This window comes from Hemitrygon akajei, chromosome 12 (genome assembly GCF_048418815.1).
Source record: "Hemitrygon akajei chromosome 12, sHemAka1.3, whole genome shotgun sequence".
NCBI classification, from domain to species: Eukaryota; Metazoa; Chordata; class Chondrichthyes; order Myliobatiformes; family Dasyatidae; genus Hemitrygon; species Hemitrygon akajei.
In genome coordinates this window covers 4,474,016-4,499,271 of record NC_133135.1, presented here as the reverse complement: position 1 = coordinate 4,499,271, position 25,256 = coordinate 4,474,016, and the positions used below count along the sequence as shown (strand labels likewise).

General features: G+C 45.8%; 1 protein-coding gene across 4 annotated transcripts in view; it reads right to left on the bottom strand.

Moving 5' to 3' along the window:
* Positions 1–18,487, bottom strand: part of LOC140736680 (uncharacterized) — a 493,430-nt gene extending 474,943 nt beyond the window's left edge. For 2 of the 4 annotated variants that reach the window (XM_073062505.1, XM_073062507.1), the window contains exon 1: positions 18,155–18,483. In XM_073062505.1, coding sequence (XP_072918606.1) covers positions 18,155–18,210 — 56 coding nt within the window. In that variant the 5' untranslated portion in view covers positions 18,211–18,483. Of the gene's footprint in view, positions 1–18,154 lie in introns of all 4 variants that reach the window. The other 2 variants (XM_073062508.1, XM_073062506.1) reach the window with 2 other exon arrangements.
* Positions 18,488–25,256: the final 6,769 nt, after the last annotated feature.

The window sequence follows — 25,256 nt, the reverse complement described above, 5'->3', positions numbered from 1 at the left end:
CTTGTAATTTATAGTAATCTGATGTTTTTGTACAGTACTGCTGATGCTAAACAATGAATTTCATCTCATATGTCAGTGATAGTAAACCTGATTCTGATCTCTCACACAACATGAGACACAATTTAGTCACAGGTCCTATGTTCATTCTCAAAGAATCTCATTGGTCCATTTTATCTCTGTAAGCCATTCTCCCCCCAGATTCTGCCCCTCACCCACACACTGGGGCAATTAACTTAACGACTCACACGTCTTTGGGATGTGGGAGGGGTTCAGAGCACCGCGGCCAAACTCACACAGTCACAGGAAGAACGTGCAAGCTCCACACAGACAGCCCAAGGGTTGGCATCAAGCCTTGGTTTCTGCGGCTGCACATTCCACGCTTCACACACTCAAAAACTTATATAAATTTTTTAGAGATACAGTCCTTCTAGCCCAATGAGCCCCCACCACCCAATTACACCCATGTGACTAATTAACCTAGTAACCTGTATGTCTTTGGAATGTGGGAGGAAACCGGAGCACCCAGAGGAAACCCACACTTCCACTGGGAGAGTGTACAAATGCTTCACCATTAAAGACCCCCATCACCCACAGAATGCCCTCTTCTCATTGCTACTGTCAGGAGTCTGAAGACACACACTCAGCACTTTGAGATTCTGCCACCAGATTTCTGAATGGACAGTGAACCCATGAACACCACCTCTCTACTTTTCTTCTCTTTTTGCACAACTTACTTGTTTTATATATATACTTCTCATTGTAATTTATAGTTTTTTATCATGCATTGTAATTTATTCATTTATATATCAATAGATATTTCTTATAGTAAGTTGTAGTTTCTTAATATTACGTACTGCTGCAGCAGAACAACAAATTTCACGATATATGCCGGTAATATTAAGCCAGATTTGAATTCTGATTCACAACAGAGCATTCCCACAACTTACTAGCCCTAATCTGTAAGCTTTTGGAAAGTGGGGGGAAACCAGAGTAAACCCACGTGGTCGCGGGAGAGCAGACAATGGTGAGAAGTGAACCCCGGTCACTGGCACAGAAGAGCGTTACACCAACTGCTACGTTACCGGGCTGTCTGAGAATCTTTCCTCCAGCTATGAAGGGGTTACAGGAGAAGAAACACCAAATGACCTACACCCATATGATGTGTTCCTGTTAGATTGCTGGCTGCACCCATTAGCTGAACATGCTCCGTGGGCAGTCCCATTACCTTCAAAGGGGTTTTTCAAAAGCTACTCTAATTAACTGTTGTGCCCTGTAGATGTTTCCGGAACTCTTGAGTCTGGTCACACCATTTCTTTTCTCTCTGATCTGTAACTGTCGATGATTGCAAAAAATCACCCTGCCATTTTACAGGTCAGTGGGCTTCCAGTTCTGAGGCCTGGTTTGCCATCGGGAAGTGCGGTAATTAGCGGTTACAGGTCATGAATTAGAGCAACAGCCAGATGGGGCAACTGACACTTGGGCCTGACTTTACATCCTGCACTGACAATATTAAACCTCTCTGAGGTCTCTCCACCCACCCCCTTCACTGCTCTTCCTCCAACTCCACAACCCCTACCCACCAGATCTTCACATTCCCTCAACTGGAGAATCCCAGCAATGATCTAGTTTAGGGACAAGTGGAACTTGGATTTTCAGAAGGCCTTTAACAGGGTGCCGCGCATGAGACAAGTTAAGAGCCCATGGTATCACAGGAAAGATACTAAAATGGATAGAGCATTGGCTGATTGGCAGGAGGCAAAGAATGGGAATAAAGGAAGTCTTTTCTGATTGGCTTGGGTGACTGGTGGTGTTTAGCAGGGGTCCGTGTTGGGAACGCTTCATTTTATGCTAATGTCAATGATATGGATGATAGAATTGATGACTTTGTGGCCAAGTTTGTGGAATGATATGAAGATAGGTGGAGGGCCAGGTAGTACTGAGCAAGCAAGGAATCTGCTGAAGGACTTGGACAGATTGTGAGAAGTGGCAGATGAAAAGTAGTGTAGGGAAGTGTATTGGCAAGCACTTTGGCAGAAGGAATAAAGGTGTAGGCTATTTTCTAAACAGGGAGACATTTTACCTATCAGAGTTGCTAAGGGTTTTGGGAGTCTTTGTGCAGGATTCCCTGAAGGTTAACTTACAGATTGAGTCAGTGGGAGGGAAGCAAATGTAATCTTAGTATTCCTTTCAAGAGGACTAGAATACAAAAGTAAAGATGTTATGCTGAGGATTCATGAGACATTGGTCTGACCATATGGAGCACTGTGAGCCATTTTGGGCCCCCTATCTAAGAAATAATGCGCTGGCCTCGGAGAGAGTCCAGAGACTGATCCCAGGAATGAAATGGTTAACATATGAGGAGCGTTTGATGCCTCTGGGCCTATGATTTTAGAAGAATGAGGGGATTCTATCGAATTTTGAAAGGCCTAGATAGAATGGATTTGAGGAGTCTAGGACCAGAGTGCACAGCTCAGAATAGAGGGACGTCCAGTTAGAACAGAGATGAGGAAAAATTCCTTTAGCCAGATCAGCCTACATTCTAGACATAAAGCCTGAGTGTACAAATCCCTTCTTGGAACTCAGACCCCAAGTCCTAGTAAAGCATTTCTGCACTCTTTCTAGTTTATTGACATCTTCGTGAATGAAAAACTGTACACAATGCTCCAAGCTGGCCTCACAAAGGTCTTATATAACTGTAACATAACTTCACAAACTCCAATATTCAGTGCCCTGACTGATGAAGGCCAACATGCCAAATTCACGCTCATTTACATTGAAACACACAGTGTGTTATGTGTGTGTTATGTCAACAACCAGCAATGTGCTGGGGGTAACCCACATTTATCACCACACATTCAGGGGCCAATGTAGAGTACCCACAATGCTCAGCAGAGCAACCCAGATCACAAAAAGCAACAAAACAACAACAACAAAACAAACATATTTCCTTCCTAACCCACCCAGTAACATCCACCCCACCCCACAACACACACAAACACAAACTTCTTGACCTAGATCCTACCTAGATGCTGATATCACGAACTATAAGATCATAAGACATGGGAGCACAGTTAGGCCATTCAGCCCATCGAGTCTGCTCCACCATTCCATCATGGCTGATTTATCATCCTGAAATCTCAAGTATTCTCCCCATAACATAGCAACATAGAAAACCTACAGTACAATACGGCCCCTTTGGCCCATGATGCTGTGCTGAACACGTCCTTACTTTAGAAATTACCTAGGCTTACCCATAGCCCTCTATTTTTCTAAGCTCCATGTACATGTCCAGGAGTCTCTTAAAAGACCCTATTGTATCTGCCTCCACCACCATCACCAGCAGCCCATTCCACGTCCTCACCACCCTCTGCGTAAAAAACTTAACCCTGACATCTCCTCTGTACCTACTCCCCAGCACCTTCAAACAGTGCCATCTCGAGTTAGTCATTTCAGCCCTGGGAAAAGGCCTCTGACTAGCCACATGATCAATGCCTCTCATCATCTTATACACCTCTATCAGGTCACATCTCATCCTCCGTCGCTCCAAGGAGAAAAGGCCGAGTTCACTCAACCTATTCTCATAAGGCATGCTCCCCAATCCAGGCAACATCCTTGTAAATCTCCTCTGCATTCTTTCTATAGTTTCCACATCCTTCCTGTAGTGAGGTGAACAGAACTGAGCACAGTACTCCAAGCGGGGTCTGACCAGGGTCCTATATAGCTGTAACATTCAGCTATTAAACTCAATCCCATGGTTGATGAAGGCCAATACACTGTACACCTTCTTAATCACACAGTCAACCTGCGCAGCAGCTTTGAGGGTCCAATGGACTCAAACCCCAAGATTCCTCTGATCCTCCACGCTGCCAAGAGTCTTACCATTAATACTATATCCTGCCATCATATTTGACCTACCAAAATGAACCGCCTCACACTTATCTGGGTTGAACTCCATCTACCACTTCTCAGCCCAGTTTTGCATCCTATCAATGTCCCACAGTAACCTCTGACAGCCCTCCACACTATCCACAACACCCCCAACCTTTGTGTCATCATCAAATTTACTAACCCATCCCTCCACTTCCTCATCCAGGCCATTTATAAAAATCACAAAGAGAAGGGATCCCAGAACAGATCCCTGAGGCATTCCACTGGTCACCGACCTCCATGCAGAATATGACCCGTCTACAACTACTCTTTGCCTTCTGTGGGCAAGCCAGTTCAGGATCCACTAAGCAATGTCCCCTTGGATCCCATGCCTCCTTACTTTCTCAATAAGCCTTGCATGGGGTACCTTATCAAGTGCCTTGCTGCTCTGACTTGCTAAACTTTGATGCCCTGACTAATCAAGAACCTATCAATCTCTGCTTTAAATATACCCAATGACTTGGCCTCCACAGCCATCTGTGGCAATGAATTCCACAAATTCCATTTTCCTCAAATTCATGTGCCTAGCTAAACATCTCTTGAATGTCCCTCTAGTTTCTGCCTCTACCACCACTCTAAGCAGCATATTCAGGCACCCACCACTCTCTGTGTAAAAAACTAGCCCCTTACATGTCCTTTGAATTTACCCCCTCTCACCTTAGATGCATAATCTCTGGTATTAGACTTTTCAGCCCTGGAATGAATAAGCTGATGTATACTGTTAGCCCTGGAACAGAAAATACTCCAATCACCCAGCAGGTCAGGCAGCACCAAGGAGAGAGAAAAGGAGGTAAGGTTAAAGCTTGAAGACCGTTTGCTCATCACTACATGTGTTCAAATGTCTCGTCCAATTTTCCACTTCAAGTCAATGGAGGCTTGTTCCTTTAACCTGCCGTGGAATTATCCGACCATTGTAGTCGCATGTGACTTCTCCTCAGCCACAGCCCTTACAGTTGCCTGTCCACTCTTTAGAACCCCAGTGACTACACTTGACAATTGTGTTCACAGCAGCCTCCCTGGGTCCAAACAAAGGTGTAACTGGTTGTCTTTTACACCTTTGTTATGATCACAAGACACTCCTGAATATTAAGAACATCAAGTACTTCAGGTCTACTCGACTGGTGAGTTGCTTGTGAGGCTGCACTGGCCCGTGATGATCGGATTGCTGTGGGCTTGTTCTTGCTGATAATATCCATGCACCATCAATCGACAGGACATGACACTCGGGCACTTGGGTTATTCTACTTTGTTTTATGTGACTGTATGTTTTTCTGCTATTGTAGTTATGTGTGCTACCTGTGTCTTGTGCCGTGTGTAACTGTTGGTACTGTGTTTTGCACCTTGCCTCTGGAGGAACACAATTTCGTCTGGCTGTATTCATACCGATGGTTGAATGACAATTAAAGTTGAACTTGAACAGAGATTTACCAGGATGCTGCTGTGGTGAACTACATATACCTGCCTGGACTGCTCCTGTGGCTCCTCCCACAGACCCCTGTATAAAGGCGATTGAGGCCTGTGCCCGGCCTCATTCTCCAGGATGTAGTGTTGTTCATTCTTCCAGTCAATAAAAGCCGATATCTTGCTTCTTACGTCTCAGAGTGAGTTATTGCATCAGCTGCCTGGACTAGGGGCTGTGACTTATGATGATAGGTTGAGTGATCTAGTTATTTATTGACTGATAATAACTGGGAGACAGTGCGGAATAGGCCTTCATGCCACATTGCCCAGCAAACCCCGATTTAACCCCTTCCTAATCACAGGACAATTTACAACGACTTGCATCTTTGGATTGTCGGAGGAAACACTCACACTTACAGGAGAACATAAAAACTCTTTCCAGAAAGTGCTCTCTAGGGTAAAGGAGGATGAGAGGTGACGACAGAGATGTACAAGATGATAAGAGGCATAGATTAAGGACAGACAGAGACTTTTCCCAGAGTGGCAATGGCCAATAAGAGACAATATAATTGCAAGGTGATTGGAGGAAAGTATAGGAGGGATGCCAGAAGTAGAATTTTTACACAGGGAGTGGTGGGTATGTGTGAACGTCCAACTAGGGGCAGTGATAGAGTCATTAGGGTGATTTATAAGAGACTCTTAGGTACATTGATGAAAGAATTGGAGAGTTATGAGCTGTGTAGGAGGGGCAAGGCGCAGTAGGTTAGATTGATGCAGGAGAAGGTTTATATAAGTTAGCACAACATCGTGGGCCAAAAGTGATATTGTGCTGTGCTGGGCACTAGCCTCCCCAGCATTGAGGACATTTTCAAAAAGCAATTCCTCAAGAAGGCAGCACCCATCACCCAGGACATGCCTCCTTCTTATTGCCACCACCAGGGAGGAGGTACAAGAGCCTGACGGCACACACTCAACTTTTCAGGAACAGCTTCTTCCCCTCCACCATCAGATTTCTAAATGGACAGTGAACCCATGAACATTACCTTTCTACTTTTATTGCTCTCTTTTTGCTCTACTTAATTTAATTTTTATATATTTCTTATTGTATTTAAAATTGTTTTTTTAAATTATTATTTATTACAATGTACAAATTGCAACAAATCTCATGACATATCATCGTCGTGTGCCGTGCCGCGTGACGTGGACCATCGTGGTCTCCGTGACCATGAATGTTCTTGGCAGATTTTTCTACAGAAGTGGTTTGCCATTGCCTTCTTCTGGGCCGTGTCTTTACAAAACAGGTGACCCCAGCCATATTCAATACTCTTCAGAGATTGTCTGCCTGGTGTCAGTGGTCACATAACCAGGACTTGTGATCTGCACCGGCTGCTCGTACGACCGTCCACCACCGGCTCCCATGGCTTCAGGTGACCCTGGTCCGGGGGTGGGGGGGGGTGGGGTGGCTAAGCAGATGCTACACCTTGCCCAAGGGTGATGTGCAGGCTCGCGGAGGGAAGGAATATCTCACACCTCCTTCGGTAGACACATGTCTCCACCCGCCACCCATCATGACGTACACTAGTGACATTAAACCTGATTCTCTTCTATGGTTCATGTTTCCTCTGGAGGGTCAGAGACTGAGAAGAGAGCTGATAGAAGTACAACATCATGATGCAAATAGGGCAGATAGTATTCTTTCCCCAAACACTAAAGGGTGTGGGTTTAAGGTGAGAGGGGGAAATTTTAAAGGAGATGTGTAGGCAAAGTGTTTTTACATAAAATCGTGGGTGCCTAAAATGTGCTGCTTGGGGTTGGTGGTAGAAGTAATTATGAAAGTGGTGTTTAAGAAACTTTTGCACAGATCAGTGGAGTAGAAGGATATAGACCATCTGCAGGCACCTAATACACTACAGCACCAAAAAAAGGCCCTTCAGCCCATCTAGTGTATGGTGAACTACTAATCTGCCTAGTCCCATCAGCCCACACCTGGACCATAGCCCTCCATACCCCTCCCATGTACCTACAGTATTGTGCAAAACTTTTGGACACACATATATAGCTAGGGTGCTTAAGATTTTTGCACAGTACTGCAGTAACTTTATGTTTTGCACTGTACTGCTGTCACAAAACAAGAAACAAATTTCATGACATATGTGAGTGATGATATCCCTGATTCTGATACGGGTCTCTATTGTAGAATGAAAGTGGGAAGGGGGCAGGAAGAGGGGAATCATGATTTGGAAAAGGGGAAGGGAGAGGGGAGGGAGCAGGAAGCACCAGAGAGACATTCTGTAATGATCCATAAACCAATTGTTTGGAATCAAATGACCTTACCTGGTGGTTCAGGGTTGGGTATGTCTGTACCCATGCCACCCCCACCCCTGGCTCTCCTCCTCTGCCACCTGTCTCACTCCCCCATGGTACCTCACCATCACCATTCCCAACATCCTTTGCTCCTGGCTGATTTACAAACTCGCTCTCCACTTCACGTTGACAAATTCAGCACTGTGTAAAAGTCTTAGGCACCCTAGCTATATATATATATATATATATATATATATATATATATATATATATATATATATATATATATATATATATATATATGTGTGTGTGTGTGTGTGTGTGTGTGTGTGTGTGTGTGTGTGTGTGTGTGTGTGTGTGTGTGTGTGTGTGTGTGTGTGTGTGTGCCTAAGATTTTTACACAGTACTGTATCAAAAATTCTCTTAAATATTGTAATTGAGCCAACATCTAAGCAGGGACCTCCTTCCACACTCACATCTTCCGTTGAATGACGTTTCCCCTCAGGCTCTCCTTAAACATGTCACCTTTCACCTTTAACCCATGACCTCTAGTTCTAGTGCCACCCAACCCCAGTGGGAAAAGCCTGCTTGTATTTACCCTATCTGTACCCCTCCTAATTTTGTATACCTCTATCTATCTTCTATGTTCCAGGGAATAACATCTTAAAGATAGGTTTACTTTAATCTTCTCTCATAGTCAGCAGAGTGATTGTGGGCCGAATGGCCTGGTCCAGGACTGTTCCATTCTGTGTTTTGTGCTCTATGATTGATCAGGTGTTCAGGACCAACCTGATGTGCAGAGAGTTGTGGGATTGTAGAATTACCCCTAACAGGGAAGTACTATAGTGAACCAGTGGGTTTAAGAGCTGAGGGGGAGATGTAGGCGGATGTTGTACTGATTGGTTGAGGAGGGGTGGGAAGGAGAGGTCAGATTTGGACCAGGGAGCAGAGGAACTGTTTCTGAACTGTGAATGATCTGCAAAACATTGTCAATGTTCATCCAGAGTTCTTCCTACATATTGACGTTCCCTTTGGCAAAGGACTTCACGCTCCACTGGCTCACTAAGAATAGATATCTCCTCTGTCAGGATCTCCACTTCACACTGCTGACGGGGTTACATCAAGAAATCCTTGTGGAGATTCACATGCCAGAATGATCATCCTCACCCAAATCACCCTGCACGTTAAAGTCCTGGCCACATCCTTGTAAATTTTCTCTCCACTCTTCAATCTTACTGATACCTTTCCTGTAGGTAGGTGACCCTAATTGCACACAATACTCCAAATCAGGCCATACCAGCGTCTTATACAACTTCAACGTAACATTCCAACTCCTCTACTCAATGGAGTCATAGATTGCTACAGCACAGCAGCAGACCCATCGACCCATCTATTCCTTGCTATCTGTTGTTCTGCCTAGCCCCATCGACCCACACCTGGACAACAGCCCTCCGTATACCTCCCATCCATGTACTTATCCAAACTTCTCAAAAGTTGCAATCAAACCCACGTCCACCAGTTCCGCTAGCAGCTCGTTCCACGCTCTCACCACCTACTGAGTGAAGAAGTCCCCCCTCATGTTCCCCTTAAATATTTCACCTTTCACACTTACACAATGCCCTCTAGTTCTAGTCAACCTTAGTGGAAAAAGCCTGCTTGCATTTACGCTATATATATATCCTACATCATTTTGTGTACCATTATCAAATCTTCCCTCATTCTCCTATGTTCCAGGGAATAAAGTCCTAACCTATTCAACCTTTCCATATAACTCAGGTCCTCAAATGCTGGCAATATCCTTGTCAATTTTCTCTGTACTCTTTTAATCTTATTGACACCTTTCCTGTAGGTAGGTGACCATGTCTCTGAATCAGAATCAGGTTTATTATCACCAGCATGTGTTGTGAAATTTGTTAACTTAGCAGCAGCAGTTCAATGCAATACATAATATAGAAGGAAAAACACAAAATAAAATAATAACAATAACAATAAAATAAATAAATCAACTACAGTATATGTATATTGAATAGATTAAAAATCATGCAAATGACAGAAATAATATATATTTAAAAAGTGAAGTAGTTTTCAAGGATTCGATGTCCATTTAGGAATCAGATGGCAGAGGGGAAGAAGCTGTTCCTGAATCACTGAGTGTGTGCCTTCAGGCTTCTGTACCTCCTCCCTGATGGTAACAGTGAGAAAAGGACATGCCCTGGGTGCTGGAGGTCCTCAATAATGGACGCTGCCTTTCTGAGACATCACTCCTTGAGGATGTCCTGGGTACTTTGTAGGCTAGTACCCAAGATGGAGGCGTCTAAATTTATGGCCCTCTGCAGCTTCTTTCAGTCTAGTGCAATAGCCTCCGTACCAGACAGTGATGCAGCCTGTCAGAATGCTCTCCACGGTACATCTATAGAAGTTTTTGAGTGTATTTGTTGACATACCAAATCTCATCAAACTCCTAATGAAGTATAGCCACTGTCTTGCCTTCTTTATAACTGCATTGATATGTTGGGACCAGGTTAGATCCTCAGAGATCTCCACTGAAACATTGCTGACTTCAGGACGTCACCAAAAATTGCACTGGAAAACTCAATACCCAAGTATGGTGCATAGCAAGAGCCCAAAAGTGACAATTTCCCAGAATTCCATTGCTGGTTAGTTCTTAGAACACACTGAGGTTTGGGATTAAATGGGTGCTTGATGGTCATCACAGATTTTGTGGGCCAAAGGCCTGTTTCTGTGGCTCACAGAAAGTCATGGAGAATTAGGAATTAGAATTAGGAATGGCTGATTAGGAAAAGGGGAGGTGCAACGAGACCTGGGTGTCATTGTACACCAGTCATTGAAAGTGGGCATGCAGGTACAGCAGGCGGTGAAAAAGGCGAATGGTATGTTGGCATTCATAGCAAAAGGATTTGAGTACAGGAGCAGGGAGGTTCTACTGCAGTTGTACAAGGGCTTGGTGAGACCACACCTGGAGTATTGTGTGCAGTTTTGTTCCCCTAATCTGAGGAAAGACATTCTTGCCATAGAGGGAGTACAAAGAAGGTTCACCAGATTGATTCCTGGGATGGCAGGACTTTCATATGAAGAAAGACTGGATCGACTAGGCTTATACTCACTGGAATTTAGAAGATTGAGGGGGGATCTTATTGAAACGTATAAAATTCTAAAGGAATTGGACAGGCTAGATGCAGGAAGATTGTTCCTGATGTTGGGGAAGTCCAGAATGAGGGGTCACAGTTTAAGGATAAAGGGGAAGCCTTTTAGGACCGAGATGAGGAGAAACTTCTTCACAGAGAGAGTGGTGAATCTGTGGAATTCTCTGCCACAGGAAACAGTTGAGTCCAGTTCATTGGCTATATTTGAGAGGGAGTTAGATATGGCCCTTGTGGCTAAAGGGATCAGGAGATGTGGAGAGAAGGCAGGTACAGGGTTCTGAGTTGGATGATCAGCCATGATCATACTGAATGGCGAGGCAGGCTTGAAGGGCCAAATGGCCTACTCCTGCACCTATTTTCTATGTTTCTATGTTAATTGCAGTGCAAAAGCATGCCCTTCAGCCCTTTGAATTCATACTGTCATCAACCACACTGTCCTACAATGATCCCATTTCATTCCCCCGATTCTCATTAGCTCCCCCCAGATCCCACCCCTCACACACTCACTGGGATCAATTTACAGTGGTCAATTAACCCACCGACCCTCACGTCTACGGGACATCCAGGAGAGAGTAGGAGGGCAAACCCATGCAGTCACATGGAGAACATGCAAACTCCTCACAGACAGTGTTGGTGGTTGGGATCACACCCGTGGCTCCGGAGCTGTGACATTGTTCAGAACACCTTCAGGTGACTCACTACACCTGGTTTGCTGAAAAGAAGCAAACTTTCATCAGAAGTTGGAACCATATTCCAGATGGAATTGAGTGGATTAGGCAAATCTTTAGATACTTTCAAATAAACTTCTTAATAAACTTAAGGGAACTGCCTTTAGCTTCTCCAACAATGTGACCATTTGGAGGCTGACATAGGGCCATATGACTAGTAGCAGAATTAGGCCATTGGGCCATCTAGTCTGCTGCCACCATTCCATCATGGCTGATTTATTATCCCTCTCAACCCCATTCTCCTGCCTTTTTCCTGTAACCTTTGATGCCCTGACTAATCAAGGGGGTATCAGACTCTGCTTTAAATGTACCCAATGACTTGGCCTCCACAGCTGTCTGTGACAATGAATTCCACAGATTGGCCACCCACTTGCTAAAGGATTTTCTACACATCTCTGTTCTAAATGGGCAACCCTCTATTCTGAGATTCTGCCCTCTGGTCCAAGACTCCCCCACTACAGGAAACATTCTCTCCACAGCCACTCTAACTAAGCCTTTCAAGGTTTGATAGATTTCAATGAGAATCCCCACCCCCCCCCCCCCCCCTGTCCATCCTTCTAAACTCAAGCAAGTACAGGCCCAGAGAAAAAAAAAGCTCCTCCAGTATTAACCCTTTCATTCCTGGAATCATTCTTGTGAACCACCTGTGGACCCTCTCCAATGCCAGTGTATCTTTTCTTAGATAAGGGGCCCAAAACTGCATTTGACCATTTGGATACCAACACTCTGGGACATATTTACAGTGAACTCTCAATTTGTTACAGACTTGGCTTAAGCCGTCAAATGTGATGACTTGGAGTGAAAAATGACGCAAATATTTGCATTGAACCAAATGTATTTTCAGTGCAGCTTTTGAAGTGCAGAGTGATTTCATTAGCATTGAGATGCAGAGAGCAAGATTCAAGATTCCTCCTAGATCGTTTAATGTGTTTCCAGTATACAAGCGTAAAGGAGAACAAAACAACTGTTACTCCCGATCTGATAAGGATTACAATAATAATAAAAAACAAAATAACTATAAATACATAAAATACTAGGAAATCTGCAGATGCTGGAAATTCAAGCAACACACACAAAATGCCGGTGGAACGCAGCAGCCAGGCAGCATCTATGGGGAGAAGCGTTGTTGACGTTTCGGGCCGAGACCCTTCGTCAGGACTAAGTGGATCTTTCCTTTCAGTTAGTCCTGACAAAAGGCCTTGGCCCAAAATGTCAACAGCGCTTCTCCCTATAGATGCTGCCTGGCCTGCTGCGTTCCACCAGCATTTTGTGTGAAATACATAAAATAGCTTATCTCTATAGATTAATTGTATGTCCATAAAGTGACACTCGGCACAGGAGTGCCTGCACATAAGGTGACTGACAGGAAATATAAAGTAGTGGTGTTTGGGGGTGTGAAGGGGTGGGTTAGTGGGTGGAGGTGTTGATCAGCCTCACTGCTTGGGGAAAGTAACTGTTTTTGAGCCTGATGGTCCTATGTAGCCTCCTCCCTGATGGGAGTAGGACAAACAGTCCATGACAATAGACAATCGACAGTAGGTGCAGGAGTAGGCCATTCGGCCCTTCTAGCCAGCACCGCCATTCATTGTGATCATGGCTGATCATACACAATCAGTACCCCGTTCCTGCCCTCTCCCCATATCCCTTGACCCCACTATCTATAAGAGCTCTATCTAACTCTCTCTTGAATGCATCCAGAGACTTGGCCTCCACTGCCTTCTGGGGCAGAGCATTCCACATATCCACCACTCTCTGGGTGAAAAAGTTTTTCCGCATCTCTGTTCTAAATGGCCTACCCCTTATTCTTAAACTGTGGCCTCTGGTTCTGGACTCCCCCGACATCGGGAACATGCTTCCTGCCTCCAGCGTGTCCAATCCCTTAATAATCTTATATGTTTCAATCAGATCCCCTCTCATCCTTCTAAATTCCAGTGTATACTAGCCTAGTCGCTCCAATCTTTCAACATATGACAGTCCTGCCATTCCGGGAATTAACCTTGTGAACCTACGCTGCACTCCCTCAATAGCAAGAATGTCCTTCCTCAAATTTGGAGACCAAAACTGCACACAATACTCCAGGTGGGGTCTCACCAGGGCCCTGTACAGCTGCAGAAGGACCTCTTTACTCCTATACTCAATTTCTTTTGTTATAAAGGCCAGCATGCCATTAGCTTTCTTCACTGCCTGCTGTACCTGCATGCTTGCTTTCATTGACTGGTGTACAAGAACACCTAGATCTCGTTGTACTTCCCCTTTTCCTAACTTGACTCCATTTAGTTAGTAATCGGCCTTCCTGTTCTTGCCACCAAAGTGGATAACCTCATGAGCAGGGTGGGTGGGATCCTTCATAATGTTACTGGCCCTTTTCCTGCACCTTTCTGTATATATTGTGCATATTTAAAAACAGTTAAAGTTTATAAAAATAAAGATTAACTTTGTCATATGTACATTGAAACATACGGAGAAATGCAATGTCCCCTCAAATCAAATCAGCTGGGATTGTACTGGGCAGCCAGCAAGTGTTCTGGGGCCAGTGCAGCATACCCACAGATTACTAACCCTAACCTGTAGGTCTCCGGACTGTGGGAGGAAGCTCACGCTGCCGCGGAGAAAATATACAAACTCCATATGGACGGCGGCAGGAATCGAACTCCTGTCATTAGCGTTGTAAAGCGTTGTGCGACCGCTGCGCTACCGTGCTGCTCCAATGTCACCAAAACAAGGAGGAACCTTCACAGCCTCCGATGATTTCCCTATGATTTCAGTCTCTGAGGCCGATGTGGGGGCGAACCCACGGAAAACACCCAACCCAGACGGCCGAGTACCATCAGCTGGTTGGAGCGTTCACTAACCTCGCTCTTCCTTCCGTCCGAGGTACCGGCCTCGCATTTATTTATCACGTGTACATCGAAACAGGGAGCCGCGCCGCCACACGTTCCGGCGCCAACATCGCCTGCCCACAAAGCGCGGCAGAGCATCGCTCGACAAATCAGACGAGGAACGGGCGGGAAGGGCGGAATGGCCTGGTTGGCGAGCGGGAGAGGTAACTGCCGGCTGCATCTGCGGTCAATTACGTGCGAGGGAAAAAAATCGCCTCGGGCTTTCGTCTTATGTCCGAAGCTCTTCGCCCACTTCCACACATGTTCAGTAGTTGTAGAGGACACAGCCGGCGGCTGAGCACCGAGCATTACAGCCCTTCGGCCAACGATGTTGTGCTGACCTTATAACCCATTCTAACCCTTCCCTCCCTCCACTTATCTTAATCTCTTAAATGTCGCTAATGTTTCTGTCTCCACCACCAACATCCCGTGGAACCAGAGGGACGAGTTCGCGGGCAATTAAACGTGGGGAATGGAACAGGGTAAATAAATCTGTTTATGAGCGCGGACTATTTAAGCTTACTGAATGACAGCGAGAGCCGGCGCTCAACAGATGTACAAACAAAGGCAACGCTGTTATTTATATACACTTCTGAATTCCGGAGGCTGATGATAGCAATAACCCCACCACCACCCTCTCTCAGCGGGATCCTCCGGTGTAAGCTGTCAGTGAGATCTCCCTCCCGATCGCCACCGCTGTCGGTGAGATCTCCTTCCTTCCAGATCGCCACCCGCAAACACAATAAACGAGCCGGTGACAATTAATTCCCATTTCCCAAAGGAGTCCGCTTCTCCTGGAGATAACGCATTCCTGATATCCCAAATCCAACTCACTCGTTAACCCTTCAGGAGCCATCGGGTCAACACCAGCATTGCGGGGTATTTATATACCTGCACGCGAGGACTGGGGATTCCTTTCAATAACCACATTTCAGAGTGGATTTTATAAAGGATTCGAATGTGAAGGCGTTGGGATTGAAAGTATTAAAAATGGCTGAGAGGTGACACTGGCCATGTGGAATGGGAAGTGTATCTTTCACAGGGTTCCTGTTTACACAATAAACATCCACTTCTTTACAATAAATCTCCCTCTGCCCCATCTCTCTCTCTCACACACACACGCGCGCGCGCACGCACACGTCTATAACTCTCTCCTGCCCCTACCTGTTTCTGTAACCCTCCCCCCCCCCCTTGCTCCGTGACATCTCTCCTTATCTCTGTTAAAATGCATTTATTTAGAGTAAATCGCTCTCACAAGCGCGGTCCACGCGCGCGCGCACACGCGCACACACACACACACACACACACACACACACACACACACACACACACACACACACACACACACACACACACACTGATCCGTAACCCCCTTTGGGCCTTACACCCCTCCCAGCCTCTGCAAACCCCTCCAGCCCCTCCGTCTCTGTAATCCCCTGCCTCTCCAACAGCCCACTCCGGCTGCTACACCTCTCCTTCTCACTCTTAACCTTCACCAAGCCCCTACGTGTCTGTAACCTCATCCGACCCCTACAGGTCATACCTCTCCCCCAACTCCCCCCATCTGCTAGCTGCTCACCCCGCACTCTGGGTTGAATCCCTCCGCCTCTGGCAGTTACATGTCCCGAGGAACCGAGCTGACCCGGTCAATCCAGGGCCAGAGTGTGGAACAAACTGCCACCTAGTTACCCGCAGGGATGTGATTTGTCAGCTCAAGGACCGGTTTCACCTAGGGTCTAATAAAAATCACAAGGGGTGCCGGAAATCCAGATTAACTCACACGCAGCAGCTATGGACATGAATAAACATTGGACGTTTCAGGCAGAGACCCTTCATCAGGATGTGGGAGCACACGGGCAGACACACGTGGTCACGGAGGGAACATCCAACGCGGCACAGACAGCACCGGAGGTGACGAGCGAACCCGCGTCTTCGGAGCAAGAGCACACGGTGTTCGGAGAGTGTGCCAGACCTGGAACTTCAGCCGAGCCCTTCTCTCTCTGCAGGCGCTGCACGACCCGCTGTGTGTTTCCAGATTTCTAAAATCTCTTATTCCCCTGTGAGACCCATTGCCTGGTCAACAATTGGTTGGTGACCACTCAGCCCCTCATCCGGTTCCTGTTTGGAGCCTAGGGGCAAAACATTCTTTCCTTCTGCAACACACACACAATGCTAGAGGAACTCAGCAGGCCAGGCAACATCTATGGAAAAGAGTCAACAGTCAACGCTTCGGGCCGAAACCTTTCATCAGGACTGGACTTTTTTCCATAGATGCTGCCTGACCTGCTGAGTTCTTCCAGCATTTTGTGTGTGGGGTGTTGCTCTGGATTTCCAGCATCTGTAGAATCTCACATTTAAGATTCTCTCCCTCTACCCGCTGCTGTTGATTACACTGACTCGCTCCTCTACACAAACACACCTCTCTGTCTCACACAGTCTCCCTGTCACACACGCACACACACACAGTCTCCCTGTCACACACACAGTCTCTGTCACACACACAGTTTCTGTCTCACACACACAGACTCCCTGTCACACACACAGTCTCCCCTCCTCTCTCTCACACACAAACACACATATACACAGTTTCTCTCACACACATACACACAATCTCTTTCGCACATACACAGAATCTCCCTCCTCTCTCTCTCTCACAGTCTCCCCCTCTCTAGCACATACACTATCTCCCTCTCACTCACACACATAGCCTCTCTCACGCACACACATTTTCTCTACAACATGCAGTCTCTCTCACACAGTCTCTTACACACTCTCTCTCTCCCCCTCACACACAGTCTCTTACAGTCTCTGAATCACACACAGTCTCTTACACTCTCTCTCTCCCCCTCACACACAGTCTCTTAGTTTCTCTCTCACAGACAGTCTCTTACTCTCGCTCTCTCCCTCACACACAGTCTCTTAGTCTCTCTCTCTCAAACAGTCTCTTACTCTCGCTCTCTCTCCCTCACACACAGTCTCTTAGTCTCTCTCTCTCAGACAGTCTCTTCCACTCTCTCTCTCTCTCAGACAGTCTCTTCCACTCTCTCTCTCCCTCACACACAGCCTCTTAGTCTCTCTCTCACAGTCTCTTACACACTCTCTCTCTCCCTCACACACAGCCTCTTAGTCTCTCTCTCTCTCTCAGAGTCCACATTCGCGTGCACATACATAGACGGTTTCAGACACAATGCTTTTCATACACACATATAGACACACTGACCCTCTCTCTCTCTCACACACAGTCTCTTAGTCTCTCTCTCTCACACACACGAGTCCACATTCGCGTGCACATACATAGACGGTTTCAGACACAATGCTTTTCATACACACATATAGACACACTGACCCTCTCTCTCACACAAACAGCTTCATGCACAATGTTTTTTCATAAACAAAGACATAGACACAGACCCTCTTTCACACACAGTGTCATACAGACAAGCCGGCTTTGCCACTTTCACACACGCTCAAAGTTACAGTGCAGTCGGTTGGAATCGGGCCAGTCCCGGAGCAGAGCATTTCCCTGTCGGCTGCGACTCTCTCCGGGGAGAGCGAGCTCTGTGTCCGAGACGGAATCCCAACCACAGACAGAAAGTGTAGGGGAATCCCGGCACGTTAGGCAGAGCCTGGGTCAAGCACCTACCCGCCGCCGTAAGGGTTAAACTTACTTAAAAAACAAACACAAAACAGGCGACTTGGAAAGCTTAGGGAAATGACTCCGGCAGTGGTTCGGCGGCGCGACTGAACTCACCTTCTCGCGGGCGGAGAGACGAATCTAGCCCCCGGCCTTTGGGTTCCTAAATGCATTTGTCTGCATCTGTCCAGCCAGCGAAACTCCGAAGCGAAATCAGAAATCGCCAGCGATGCTGATTCTTCGAAGACCGTCCCGGGCGAGCGAGGGGGCGAGGCAGAGGGCAGGTCCGCAGCTCGCCCGTGTCTCTGTCTCTGTGTGTGTCTGTATGTGTGTGTGTGTGGGGGGCTGTCCGCACTCACGTGTCGGCGGGCATCACTGACCCAGTCTCCCACACTCCCCTGCCCTCCTCCCCCTGAACACCACACACGGGCTCTCTGTGATAATCCACAGTCTCGCCCGTCTCTTTGATTCTCTCTCGTACACATACACGCCAGAGTATCTCTCTGTAACACACTTTCAGTCTCTTACGTCGCTCTGTGGATACAATCTCTCTGACACACTCATACACTCACACAGACGGCGTTCGTCTCCCTGCGACACACTCTCAAAACTAAGCACTCTCAAAACTGTCCCGTCCCCCTCCCACCCACCTCCTCATTGCCTCTCTGACACTCTGCTCCCAGGGTCCCGGGCTCTCTAAAGGACTAATTTCTCAGTCTCTCCCCTCTCACTCCCCATTCACTCCACTCTCTCACTCCCACCTCATTCCCTCTCACACCCCTCACTCCATCTCATCTCTCTCTCCCACTTTTCCCCATCTCACCCTCTCCCACCCTCTCTCTCACTCCCCCATTTTATTATCTCTCTTTCACTCCCTCTCTCCCTTTCACTCCTTTACCTCACTATCTCACCCCCCCCCCCATCTTACTCTCTCTTCAGTAGGAACCCTTAGGAGACAGTGATCATAATATGATTGAATTCATACTGCAATTTGAGAGGGAGAAGCATAACTCACATGTATCAGTATCACAATGGAATAGAGGGAATTACAGAGACATGAGAGAGGAGCTTGTCCATGTGGATTGGAGGATGTTACTGGTGGGGATGATGAGAACAGAGATGGCTGAAGTTTCTGGGAGTAGTTCACAAGGCGCAGTATAGATATGTACCGTGCTGTACTATTCTAGATTCTATAGGCAGGGTTTAAGGGTCGGCAGAACATTGTGGGCCGAAGGGCCTGTACTGTGCTATACTATTCTATGTCCCACAGAAGAAGTTCTCAAATCACAGCGGTAGGCAACCGTGGTTGACAAGGGAAGTTAAGGACTGCATAAAAGCCCAGGAAAGGGCTGATAAGGTAGCAAAAGTGAGTGGGATGTTGGATGATTGGGAAGCTTTTAAAAAATCCAACAAAAGGTAACTAAAAAAGCTATAAGAAGGGAAAAGATGAAATATGAGGGCAGACAAGCCAATAATATAAAGCAGGATACCAGAAGTTTTTTCAGTTATATAAAGAGTAAAAAGGAGATGAGAGAAGATATTGGACCAGTGGGAAATGATGCTGGTGAGGTAGTAATGGGGCACAAAGAAAAAGCAGATGAACTTAATGGGTACTTTACATCTGCCTTCGCTGTGGAAGACACTAGCAGTGTGCCAGAGGTCCGTGAGTGTCAGGGAGCAGGAGTGAGTACCATTGCTATTACAAAGGAAAAAGTGCTAGGCAGACTCAAAGGTCTTAAGGTGGATAAGTCACCTGGACCAGATGGACTACATCCCAGAGTCCTGAAAGAGGTTGCTGACGAGATAATGGATGCATTGGTCATGATCTTTCAAGAATCACTTGATTCTGGCATGGTCCCAGAGGACTGGAAGATTGGAAATGTCACTCCACTCTTTAAGAAGGGAGGAAGGCAAGAAAGGAAATTATAGACCAGTTAGCCTAACCTCAGTAGTTGGGAAAGTGTTGGAGTCTGTTATTAACACAGAAACATAGAAAACCTACAGCATAATACAGGCCCTTTGGCCCACAAAGCTGTACCAAACATGTCCTTACCTTAGAAATACTTCAGCTTACCTATAGCCCTCTATTTTTCTAATGTCCATGTACCTATCCAGGAGTCTCTTAAAAGACCCTATCGTTTCTGCCTCCACCACCGTTGCCGGCAGCCCATTCCACACACTCACCACTCTCTGCATAAAAAACTTACCTCTGACATCTCCTCTGTACCTACTTCCAAGCACCTTAAAACTGTGCCCTCTCGTGGCAGCCATTTCAGCCCTGGGAAAAAGCCTCTGACTATCCGCACGATCAATGCCTCTCATCATCTTATAGACTTCTATCAGGTCACCTCTCATCCTCCTTTGCTCCAAGGGGAAAAGGCTGAGTTCACTTAACCTATTCTCATAAGGCATGCTCCCCAATGCAGGCAACATCCTTGTAAATCTCCTCTGCACCCTTTCTATGGTTTCCACATCCTTCCTGTAGTGAGGTGACCAGAACTGAGCACAGTACTCCAAGTGGTGTCTGACCAGGGTCCTATGTAGCTGCAACATTACCTCTCGGCTCTTAAACTCAATCCCAAGGTTGATGAAGGCCAATACACCATACACCTTCTTAACCATAGAGTCAACCTGCGCAGCTGCTTTGAGCGTCCTATGGCCTCGGACCCCAAGATCCCTCTGATCCTCCACACTGCCAAGAGCCTTACCATTGATGCTATATTCTGCCATCATATTTCACCTCGTGAAGGATGAAGTTTCAAGGTACTTGGAGACTAATGGTAAAATAAGTCGAAGTCAGCATGGTTTCTATAAAAATTTGCCTGACAAATCTGTTAGAATTCTTCAAGGAAGTAACAAGCAGGGTGGACAAAGGAGAGGCAGTGGATGGATTTTCTGAAGGCATTTGATAAGGTGCCACATATGAGGCTGCTTAACAAGATAAAATCCTTTGGTGTTACAGGAAAGATACTGGCATGGATAATGGAATAGCTGACAGGCAGCAGACAATGAGTGGGAATAAAAGGGACTTTTTTCTGGTTGGTGGCCAGTGTCTAGTAGAGTTTCTCAGGGGACAGTATTGGCCTGCTTTTCACATTGTTTGTCAGTGATTTAGATAATGGTATTGATGGCTTTGTGGCAAAGTTTGTGGATGATACGAAGATAGGTGGAGGGGTAGGTAGTGCTGAGGAAGCAATGTAATTGAGGCAGGAGTTAGACAAATTGGAAGAATGGGCAAAAAAGTGGCAGATGGAATACAGTGTTGGGAAATGTATGACAATGCATTTTGATAAAAAGGAACAATCTTGCAGACTATTATCTGAATGGGGAAAGATCAGAGGTGCAGAGGGACTTAGGAGTCCTTGTGCAAGACTCCCAGAAGGTTAATTTACAGGTTGAGTCTGTGGTAACGAAGAAGATTGCAATGTTGGCATTTATTTCAAGGGGAATAGAATATAAAACATGGAGATATGCTGAGCCTTTATAAGACACTAGTCAGGCCACACGGAGTATTGTCAACAGTTTTGGGCCCCATATCTCAGAAAGAATATGTTGTCATTGGAGAGAGTCCAGAGGAGGTTCATGAGGATGATTCTGGGAATGAAGGGGTTAACATATGAGGAGCGTTTGACAGCTTTGGGCCTGGACTCACTGGAATTTAGAAGAATGCACATGGATCTCATTCAAACCTACCAAATGTTGAAAGGACTAGATAACATGGATGTGGAAAAGATGTTTCCTATGGTGGGAGTATCCAGAACCAGAGGGTACAGCTTCAAAATTGAGGGGCAACCATTTAGAACAGAGGTAAGGGGGAATTGCTTTTTTTTTGTCTGAGAGTGAATCTGTGGAATGCTCTGCCACAGACTGCGGTGGAGGCCAAATCCGTGAGTACCTTTGAGGAGGAAGTTGATAGTTTCCTGATCAGTCAGGGCATCAAAGGATATGGCGAGAAGGCAGGTGTATGGGATTGAGTGGGATCTGGGATCAGCCATGATGGAATGATGGAGCACACTCGATGGGCTGAATGGCCTAATTCTGCTCCTGCCTTATGGTCTTCCACTCCCTCTCTCACTGCCCCCTCATTCTCTCTCCCTCACACTCCTTTGTCTCTTCCTCTCTCACTTCCTATCTTTTTCTCACTCCTCTATCTCACTTCCCTCTTTCACTCCCTCACATTCTCTCTCTTTTATTCCCTTCTCTCACTCCCTTTCTCCCTCCCCTCTCACTCTCACTCACTCAATGTCTTACTCTCCTCTCTCTCATTCACACCTGTGCTCCCCACAAATGCACTCTCACTCCCCACCAAAATTTTACAAACACACACAGACGCTTGCTTCCTCCCTCCACCTCTCTTTCGCTGCAGAAAGGAACAGTCAACATGTTAAGGCTGGATCGAGTAGGAGATAGTTTCCTACAGTGTGCTGTGAGCAGGTACTTGGGAAGAGGAAATGGCAGGAGACTAGGGATGCCCAGGAATGGAAAAGTTTACATAAAGTGGTAGATAAACCCCATCCATCAGAGGAAAGACCCTTCCCATGAGCATATTCACACCAAGCACTGCCACAAGAAAGCAGCATTGATCATCAAGGACCCCACCATCCAGGTCATGCTCTTGCTACAGGAACCTTAGGCCCCACACCACCAGGTTCAGGAACAGTTATTACCCCTCAAACATCAGGCCCATGAACTGGCATGAACTTCACTCACCTCAACTCTGAACTAATTCCACAACCTGTGGACTGACTTTCAATAATGCTACAACTCATGTTCTCAGTATTATTTTTTAGATGCACAATTTATTTTCTTCTGTACATTAGTTGTTTGTCAGACTTTTCATTTATAGTTTTTCATAAATTATTTTGTGTTTTTAAAGTTCAAAGTAAATTTATTGTCAAGGTACATATATGTCACCATATACAACCCTGATTCTTTTTATATTTTTGCACTGCACGAAAATGAATCTGACTGTGCAGTATATATTGATATAGACATACTTTGATAATCAATTTACTTTGAACTTTGAACATTGAGATCTCCTCCAAAGAACCAGCACAGGAAGAATGAGCTGAATAACCTCCTATGCTGCATTGGTAAGAGACAGAGAACTGGGTGAATGCAGAGGGATACAGATCTCTCCATAGTTGTTCAGGAGGTGACTCGATCAAAGAAGCTGGGGACTTGGAGAAGCCAGGGTGATGGGAATCAAAATCCAGTTTATTATCACTGATATATTCATTGTTTTGCAACAGCAGTACAGTGCAATACAGTGCAATAAAATTACTATAAGTTACAATATAAATATACAGTTACAAAAGTAAGCATTGCAAAAAGAGAGCAAAGCAGTGAGGTAGTGTTCATGGGTTCATTGTCCATTCTGAAATCTGATGGTGGAGAGGAAGAAGCTGTTCCTGAATCGTTGAGTATGTGTCTTCAGGCTCCTGTACCTCCCTCTTGATGGCAGCATTGCAAGACAGGCTGGCACAGTTGAATCATGGTTAGCACAACCCTTTACAGTACCAGAAATCCAGGTTCAATTCCCACAACTGTCTGTAAGGAGTTTGTATGTTCTCCCCATGACTGCATGGATTTCCTCTGCTTTCCTCCCATATTCTAAAGACGTACCGTTTAGTAGGTTAATTGGTCATTGTTAACTGTTGTGTAAATAGATCATGGTTAATTTGGGGGTTGCTGGCTGGCATGGTTCCAATAGCATGGCCTATTCCATGCTGTCTCTCAATAAATATTAAAAGGATGGTGAAGGCCCTTCATGATGGATACCACCTTCTTGAGGCACCATGTTTTGAAGATGTCCCTGATGGTGGGAATGTTGGGATCTCTTACACGGGCAGGGGGAGGGGAGTGCATGAAGATCACAGATGAGTTTTGGGTTAAATTTGGATAAACGCACAAAAGGAGGGTGGATGAGAGGTGGAGTGGTGTGGTGACGAAGCTGGAGTTCAGAAAAAAATCCCATCATAGGGCAATCAGTCACAGAGTTATACAGCATGGAAAAGGCCCTTCAGCCCAGCTCATCCATGCCAGCAAGATGGCCATCTGAGCAAGCTCACTTCAAAGCTTTGCCTCACTTCAAAGTCCAAAGTCCAAGTAAATTTATTATCAAAGTGCATATATGTCACCATGTATAACCCTGAGATTGTATATGGTGACATACACAGGAAAGTACAATAGAATTTTGGAAAAATAGACATAAACCAAGACTGACAAACAACTAATGTGTGAAATAAGAAAAATGGTGCAAATAAAAAATAAATATAAGACCATAAGACCATAAGATATTGGAGCAGAAGCAGGCCATTTGACCCATTGAGTCTACTCCACCATTTGATCATGGGCTGATCCAATTCTTCCAGTCATCAACACTCCCCGGCCTTCTCCCCATACCCTTTGATGCCCTGGATAATCAAGAACCTATCTATCTCTGCCTTAAATGCACCCAATGACTTGACCTCCACAGCCACTTGTGGCAACAAATTCCACAGATTTACCACCCTCTGACTAAAGTAATTTATCTGCATCTGTTCTAAATGGACATCCTTCAATCCTGAAGTTATGCCCTCTTGTCCTAGAATCCCCTACTATGGGAAATAACTTTGCCATATCTAACCTGTTCAGGCCTTTTAACATTTGGAATGTTTCTATGAGATCCCCCCTCATTCTCCTGAACTCCAGGGATTACAGCCCAAGAGCAGCCAGCCGTTCCTCATACAGTAACCTTTTCATTCCTGGAATCATTCTTGTGAATCTTTTCTGAACCCTCTCCACTGTCAGTATATCCTTTCTAAAATAAGGAGCCTCTAGAAATGAATGCCAACATTGCATTTGCCTTCTTCACCATCAGCTCAACCTGGAGGTTAACCTTTAAGGTATCCTGCACAAGTCTCTTTGCATCTCTCCATTTTGAATTCTCTCTCCATCTAAATAATAGTCTGCCTGTTTATTTCTTCCACCAAAATGCATGACCATACACTTTCCAACATTGTACTTCATTTGCCACTTCTTTGCCCCTTCCCCTAAACTATCTAAGTCTCTCTGCAGGCTCTCTGTTTCCTCAACACTACCTGCTCCTCCACCTATCTTTGTACCATTGGTAAACTTAGCCACAAATCCATTCATCCCATAGTCCAAATCATTGACATACATCATAAAAAGCAGCGGTCCCAACACTGACTCCTGTGGAACTCCACTGGTAACGGGC